At 27.8% G+C, this 8956-nt stretch overlaps 1 protein-coding gene across 1 annotated transcript; it reads right to left on the bottom strand.

The window, feature by feature from the left end:
* Positions 1-471: 471 nt before the first annotated feature.
* Positions 472-4887, bottom strand: LOC110666630 (xanthohumol 4-O-methyltransferase-like). Its single transcript, XM_058142145.1, has 3 exons — positions 4202-4887; positions 1066-1274; positions 472-979 (listed from the first exon to the last, which is right to left on the bottom strand). The coding sequence occupies exons 1-3, from the start codon at positions 4764-4766 to the stop codon at positions 680-682; spliced, it is 1074 nt and encodes a 357-aa protein (XP_057998128.1). The 5' UTR covers positions 4767-4887; the 3' UTR covers positions 472-679.
* Positions 4888-8956: the final 4069 nt, after the last annotated feature.

Raw genomic sequence — 8956 nt, 5'->3', positions numbered from 1 at the left:
TTTTATTAATTTGGCAAAGTAATCAACTGAATTGAAAATTAAAACCTCCAAAAAAATAATCGTTGAACTTAAGAGGAGGAAAAATCAAAGCCAAATATATATTTATTTTTCATAGAAGTATGTATTTATAAATAAAAATTTAACAGAACATGTATAAAAAAAAGAAGATAAACATTCTGTAATTTTACAGGTGCATTCTTAATAATTTTTCTATAAGCAAAATTTCATTAATAATAGCCAGTCTTAGCAACTGGAATGCATTCTTCATGGTTGCATGTGCTTGTTTTATTCTTTTGCAAGGCATCTTCTGATAATAATTAATTAATTGAACCGAATGGATTTAACAATTAGATCAAACCGAATCAATGGCATCACCCATGCCCCTAGACCCTAGCCTTTGTAACTAGCAAGTCTTTTTGAACTGGTTCTCTAATGGTATTTATAGCACAATGCCTAATGAGCCTCTCAATATATAAACAAAAACACAAAAAGGATTCAATTTGAATACAACACAAAACGAAGTATCAAGTTTTATCAAATTACAGAACAAGTTGAAGAGATAGTTAAGGGAGGGAGAGACTACACACTCGCACGCCAAATTGTTGACAATAAATAGAAAACACACAAGTTTGATATGGTATTATATCAAATTCAGGACACTATCCAAGGAGATCACTACCTACTGGGGATAAGCCTCAATGATTGAAACTAGGGCTGGAATTTTGATAATCTTAAAGCTAGGAAAGCCTCCTTCCTTGAGCAAAATTTTAAATTGTGCCTCACTCCTTTCCTTGGTATTGATTTGAGTCATCATCAACAGATCAAATCTCACTCCTGCGTCATCGAACAGGTCATTCCCTTCTGGGCTTAAAATTGTATCGATGATTATAAGCTTTCCTTTCTTCTTATCTGATAAAGCTTCTCGACAATTTTTCAAGATTTTGATGCAATCTTCATCATTCCAACTGTGCATTATCCACTGCAAAATTCCTCAAACAAAAAGACGTTGAATGTATATACATTTATATAGCGATAAGAATCAAATTACATTATTGCATGTATTACCTTCAAGAGAAGGGCATCAGCTTGTGGAATGCTTTTAAACATATCGCCGGCAACATGGGTGACACCGACATAATCTGGTGCCTCAGCCACCACAAATAGAAGATCAAAGTTGACGCCTTTTATATGGGGATGTGCCTTCACAATCTCACTCACCATTGCTCCAATGCCGCCTCCAACATCCACAAGCGTTTCTATTCCATTGAACCCATCTTTATAGGGGCAATTGACAAAAAAAGTGTAATAAAAAATGTAAAATACTAAAAAAGGGTGAGTTTGAGACTAATTACCAAAAAGGGGTAAATTTTGCTGAGGTGGAGAAGGTGAGTGCGGGACGCTAATTATAATAGCGTTTTTAAGGTCCGGACGCTATTCAAAATAGCGTCCGGATGAAAAAATTGAAAAAAGAGCCGGACGCTATTTTGAATAGCGTCCGGCTCTAATTTAAAGGTTGGACGCTACTTATAGTAGCGTCCAACCTTTTTTTTTTTTTTTAATAATTTTATTTTATATTTTAAATAAAATATAAATATTATTTTAATAAATAAAATTATAATATGTAATATTATATATTATAATATTTTTATTATAAATATTATTTTTAATTTAAAATTAAATTAAAATTTAAATAAATAAAAAATTAAAATTAAAAAATAAATAATTAAAAAAATTTAAGAAAAGTTGGACGCTACTATAAGTAGCGTCCAACTTTTCTTTAATTTTTTAATAATTTTATTTTATATTTTAAATAAAATATAAAGATTATTTTAATAAATAAAATTATAATATTATATATTATAATATTTTTATTATCAATATTATTTTTTAATTTAAAATTAAATTAAAATTTAAATAAATAAAAAATTAAAATTAAAAAATAAATAATTAAAAAAATTTAAGAAAATTTGGACGCTACTATAGGTAGCGTCCAACTTTTCTTTAATTTTTTAATAATTTTATTTTATATTTTAAATAAAATATAAATATTATTTTAATAAATAAAATTATAATATTATATATTATAATATTTTTATTATTAATATTATTTTTTTAATTTAAAATTAAATTAAAATTTAAATAAATAAAAAAATAAATAATTAAAAAAATTAAAGAAAAGTTGGACGCTAAGTAGCGTCTAACTTTTCTTTTAAATTTTTAATAATTTTATTTTATATTTTAAATAAAATATAAATATTATTTTAATAAATAAAATTATAATATTATATATTATAATATTTTTATTATCAATATTATTTTTTTAATTTAAAATTAAATTAAAATTTAAATAAATAAAAAATTAAAATAAAAAAATAAATAATTAAAAAAATTTAAGAAAAGTTGGACGCTACTTATAGTAGCGTCCAACTTTTCTTTAATTTTAATTATTTATTTTATATTTTAAATAAAATATAAATATTATTTTAATAAATAAAATTATAATATTATATATTATAATATTTTTATTATCAATATTATTTTTTTAATTTAAAATTAAATTAAAATTTAAATAAATAAAAAATTAAAATTAAAAAATAAATAATTAAAAAAATTTAAGAAAAGTTGGACGCTACTTATAGTAGCGTCCAACTTTTCTTTTAAATTTTTAATAATTTTATTTTATATTTTAAATAAAATATAAATATTATTTTAATAAATAAAATTATAATATGTAATATTATATATTATAATATTTTTATTATGAATATTATTTTTTAATTTAAAATTAAATTAAAATTTAAATAAATAAAAAATTAAAATTAAAAAATAAATAATTAAAAAAATTTAAGAAATGTTGGTCGCTACTTATAGTAGCGTCCAACTTTCTTTAAATTACAATAATTTTATTTTATATTTTAAATAAAATATAAATATTATTTTAATAAATAAAATTATAATATGTAATATTATATATTATAATATTTTTATTATGAATATTATTTTTTAATTTAAAATTAAATTAAAATTTAAATAAATAAAAAATTAAAATTAAAAAATAAATAATTAAAAAAATTTTAAAAAAGTTGGACGCTACTATAAGTAGCGTCCAACTTTTCTTTAATTTTTTAATAATTTTATTTTATATTTAAAATAAAATATAAATATTATTTTAATAAATAAAATTATAATATTATATATTATAATATTTTTATTATCAATATTATTTTTTTAATTTAAAATTAAATTAAAATTTAAATAAATAAATAATTAAAATAAAAAAATAAATAATTAAAAATTTAAGAAAAGTTGGGCGCTACTATAAGTAGCGTCAACTTTCTTTAAATTTAATAATTTTATTTTATATATTAAATAAAATATAAATATTATTTTAATAAATAAAATTATAATATTATATATTAAAATATTTTTATTATCAATATTATTTTTTTAATTTAAATTTAAATTAAAATTTAATAAAATATAAAATTAAAATTAAAAAAATAAATAATTAAAGACTTAAAAAATTAGACGCAATTTATAGTTTAATTTTTTTAATTATTATTTTATATTTTTATTATAATTTTTTATTTTTTTAATTTATTTAAAATATAAAATAAAATAATTAAAAATATTATAGAATATATAATATTAATTATTATAATTTTATTTATTAAAAGAATATTTTTAATTTATTTAAAATATAAAATAAAATAATTAAAAATTTAAAGAAAAGTTGGACCCTATTTATAGTAGCGTCCAACTTTTCTTAAATTTTTATTTATTTTTTAAATTTAATTTTTTATTAATTTAAATTTTAATTTTATTTTAAATTAAAAAATAATATTCATAATAAAAATATTATAATATATAATATTATAATTTTATTTATTAAAATAATATTTATATTTTATTTAAAATATAAAATAAAATTATTAAAAATTAAAAAAAAGGTTGGACGCTACTATAAGTAGCGTCCAACCTTTAAATTAGAGCCGGACGCTATTTTGAATAGCGTCGGCTCTTCAATTTTTCACCGGACGCTATTTTGAATAGCGTCCGGACCTTAAAAACGCTATTATAATTAGCGTCCCGCACTCACCTTCTCCACCTCAGCAAAATTTACCCCTTTTTAGTAATTAGTCTCAAACTCACCCTTTTTTAGTATTTTATATTTTTTGATTACACTTTTTTTGTCAATTGCCCTCTTTATAGCTTGTCTTCACAGCTTCCACAATGATCTTGGATGCCCCAGCCATAGCCTTGTTGAATAAATTACTGAATTCAGGATTGGCTGGTGCAACCTTAAAGAAATCTTGACCATTATGAGACTTGGTAAACCCTTTACCTCCTGCCTTAACGACGTCGGTGATGTAATGCCAAGACTCTAACGTCCATGGATGGTGCTGTAACAGCAAAAAAGGGGCAAGACTCATCTCTGAATTGCTTAGTAGCCACATGGAAGAGTTGGTGAGGCCATAGAGAGTGTCACCGCCATCTGGGGCTGGACTTGAACTGAAGATTCCTTTGCGGACTAGCAGTGCCATGACCCGCGAGAGGTGATCAGTGTCCAGGGAATGAGGGTGGTTGATGGCTTTAGCAATGGCGGATAGCGTCATTGGACGGCCATTGGAGTTTATTATATCAGGAATGCCAAGCTGCAGGACACACTTGAGGGCCATGCCGTCCACAAAGCCAAATATGTACTGCCATATGGTGGCTTGTCCTCTCAGCATGTCCTCTGTAAACCCTATCTCTTGCCTTTCCATTTCACTCTTCCTCTAAAAAGAGACCGTCCGGAGAAGAAGAAATAGCTATTAATGAGTTAATTACAAAGATTACGCGGGAGGTTACACAAGAATGTGATATTCCCTGAATCCATTGTGTTGAGTTGCTGCGGGTATTACACATTAAATAGACGTGATTAATTATGAATATAAAATATAAATAAATAAATAAATATATATATATATATATATATATATATATATATATATATATTAAAGTTATACATATTCACACAGAAACACATCTATTAATGAGACTATAATAATTTTATCAAAACATATTAATTTATTAAATTACTTAACACACTATTCACTGATGTCCCAAAATATGTCCAAGAGGGGGGTGAATTGGACTTTAAAAATAATTTTCGGTTCTTACTCAAAACCTTTGAAAATTGCAGCTAGGTTCAACTTCAATTGACTAATGTGAAAAATGAACAATACAGCTCTATTAACAAGTTAATTCAAAGTTAGACTATATGCAATCAGTATACTGATCTAACAAATTATATCAGCATTCAGCAAAGATATCAGTATTTTGGATACGTTTTTAACACAACAACCAGAGCAGTATACCATATATACTAACTGACAGCAGATCAAACAACAAGCAGATTAAATCAGATATCAGCAGATTTAGCAGTAAACTGATTTTCTCAGATTGCAGCAAGATTACCAGCAAATGGCCTCAACTTTCATATCAGCAAAAGCATATCAATCATAAAGTTAAAATGCATAAATGTAAAGAGCAAGGGTTGAGAAAATGAACACTGAAATTTTTATAGTGATTCGGCTCAACTAGCCTACATCCACTCTCTCAAAGATCCCACTTTGAGTCTTCACTTCACTATTCTTCTCTTTTAAAAGTAAGAGACAAAAAGCCTTTTACAAATCTTCTCACCAAAGCTTTTACAAGTAGCTTCACACTTCTACCAAGTGTTATCCCAAACACTTTTCACAACAAAGCTTCAATAGGTGCTTGAATGACCTCTCATAAATGATAATAATGTGTTTAAAACTCACTCTCACTCAATACAACAGAATCTATAAAGAAGAGATGAGTAAATAGGCCAATGATGAGCAATAAAAACACTTTGAGCACTTTGAATGAAAGCTTTTATGATTTTGAATAGTGGAGAGACTTTCATTAAGTGCAAAATGGCCAAAGGTAGGTGTATTTATAGCTTTGGAACGTTTTTAACCGTTTGAGAACTCATTTGAACATTACAGTTATGAATTTCAAGAAAATAGCCGTTAGTTTGTCTTTTTCTGCGATGTTATGCAGAGTTGAGACAGTTAGCATACTTGAGAAAATAGCAAACCAGTTAGCATACCAGGAAAACTTTTCTGCATAACTTTCAAAACTATAAAACTTTACACCAAATCATAGTCAAATACTTTTTAGGCCAATAATGATTTTTAAAAGAAAAATCTTTTGAGGGATTGAAAATAAGTATCATTGACTTTTACTCCTCAATTCTTTTCACAAGTAATCCTAAAAATAAAACTTAACTTCTATACTACATGTACCATCAATTCTGATTTTCAATGCAGCCTTAGAAGGTAACCTTTTCTTCTTTTATCTCCTTTGATTCGTCCTGTGTTATCCTTAGAATGTCATCCTTTCTTCAGAAGCACGAATCCATCATAAAATCCTTGTGACTTTTCCTTTTGTTCTTTTGAGAGGCACAACACTTAAAATAATGTTAGTTTGATTCTAGTTGAGTTTTGGTATCATCAAAATCTATGCTCCTTTGAGCTTGTGGGGTCAACAATCTCCCCCTTTTTGATGATGACAAAACTCAATCGAATCACCATGTAAATATAAGTGTGAGTATATGTATGAATGTGTATGTGAGAATAACTCCCCCTATGTATGTGCTTATATCAACAATTAATCACAAATAACTCCCCCTTAATAATTTCAATGAAATATTCATAAACATTTTCTTAAGGAGTCAAGTGTGACTAAAGATACTAACTAAATATGCACAATATGCACACTAATCACAAATTGTATATCATTCACAAGTTATATCAACAATATGCACACCATAAAGTTATATCAACAATATACTAATCACAAACTATATCAACCACAAGTTATATCAACAAGATTACTCATTCATTTTCTCCCCCTTTTTGTCAGCATCAAAAGATAATGGGAGAAATCATGCACGTGTATAAATCAAAATTTAGTTTAAGTGCAGTGAATAAACAGTCAAAACAGTAACTGATATAGCAGACTAATTTAAAGTTCAGAAAAACTAAAAGTAGCAAACTAAGTAGCAAATTAACAGACAGACTGTTATTCAATCAGTAAACATGAAGTATGGTTGTTTATCCTTTTAGCCTAGAGCTTCGTCTGATTGGTTTTGGAGCAGCCATCTTCAACTTTTTTGGCTTGACAGGTTTATCACTCAAGGTTTGAAGAATTTCAACGACCATTTGATTCACAGTGTCAAGGAATAATAGGGCGGTTGCTAACTTCGATTCTGTGATAGTACCAGATTCTGCTATCAACTTTTTGCCAGTTTTAGTCTTTTTGCCAGATGGTTTACCAGTTGCCTCTTTTTTCTTGCTTCTTTGTTCCTTTTGAGCTGTTTTTGCCATTTCTTTTGCAGGAGCAACAGGAGCAGGAGTCTATGGTTCTGTCTCAGATTCTGAGTCACTCATATCCTTCCCACTTCCTTCTTTGCTGCCTCCATTACCATTTCCATCATCAGAATCATCTTAATCTTTTTCAGTTTCATCTTCTTCCTCTTCTTCCTTTTCTTCCTCTTTCTCTTCTTCTTCTTCTGTTTCTTCTTCTTCTTCCTCTTCTGTTTCCTATTCTTCCTCTTCTTCTTTCTCTTCCTCTTTTTCTTTTTCTTTCTCTGTATGAGGAACTGAACCAGTAGCAGCCTTACTGGTTTCTCTAGCTTCAGTACTTGAAATACCCAGATGAACTTTGATTTTAAATAATTCTTCCATAATTTTATACATTAACATCAAAGTGCCATCAACTTTAGAGTCAAGAGCATTCATAAGAACAGTTTGAAAACCTCTAAATTTCTGTAGCTCTCCAAGTTCAATTTCAACAAATTCCCTCAAGTTGTTTACTTCTTCTAGAATTCCTTCAACATTTACAATACCGCTTGCACTATCCTTGGAACTAGCACCTTGTTCAAATCCAAGTTTTCTGCCATCATCATCTTTTTGCAGACATGTAATTGGGATCATATTTGTCCTAAGTTTCTCGGTTTCTAGAGGGATCCCAAAGTCTCTAAACAGACCATTAAGAAGATGGGCATAGGATAGCTTGTAAGGTGGTTTCTATTTCATGATTTGCTTCAGCATAAAGTAGGCAAGATTAAATTCAATTTGATTCACAATATGCCAAATTGTGCAGAGATCAAGGGTACTAAAATAGTTTGGACTGCCAGTTCTAGGATTCAGCACATAGATGATAAAACTATGAAGAATTTTGATATGCTGATGAGCATGGGTAATGCTAGTCTTATCCTTTACTTCCCCTTTAAACACTTCAGCCTCAAAATCTCTTTTATTAAATCCACCAACAGCAAAAACTTCTTTGTGAGAACAAATTTTATTCCCACTATTTGGGATTCCTAGGGCTTTGGCTAATCTAGCAACCGTCACTTCATAGACTTTCCCTTTCATTTTCACCTTAAAAGATTCATCTCTGTCAGAATCATCAACCCTTAAATTCTTATAGAATTCTTGAACTAAGTCCACATATACTCCTTCAGTGTCAGAGCACAATTTGTCCCATTTTTTATATTCAAACAAGGATTGTAAAGGAACAAAAACTTCAGTAAAAGCAGGCCAGTGGATATACCTGGGTTCATGAATGGCCCTTTCCATATGCATAACTGGAGCTTTTGAAGTCTTTTTCTTTTTGGTTCCTTTTTCTTGGACAGGCTCACTGGTTCTTTTCTTGGGTGTTTCTTTTGATTTTCCAATTACTAGAGGAGCATCTTTTTGTGGAGAAGATGCAGGAACACTTGCATCAGTGGAATCCGAAGACGATGAATATGTGGTTATTTTTGCTTTGCATTTTCCTTTTTCCCACGCCATGACCAACCCAGAAGAAAATTAGGCTGAAAGGACAGTGAAAACTGAGTTCACAAATTCAACGATGTGAGCAGCCAATATATATATAATCATTC

The sequence above is a fragment of the Hevea brasiliensis genome, unplaced genomic scaffold, assembly GCF_030052815.1.
Source record: "Hevea brasiliensis isolate MT/VB/25A 57/8 unplaced genomic scaffold, ASM3005281v1 Scaf350, whole genome shotgun sequence".
Classification (NCBI taxonomy): Eukaryota; Viridiplantae; Streptophyta; class Magnoliopsida; order Malpighiales; family Euphorbiaceae; genus Hevea; species Hevea brasiliensis.
Note: the sequence above shows the minus strand (reverse complement) of the source record. Positions and strands in the feature narration are given on the sequence as shown.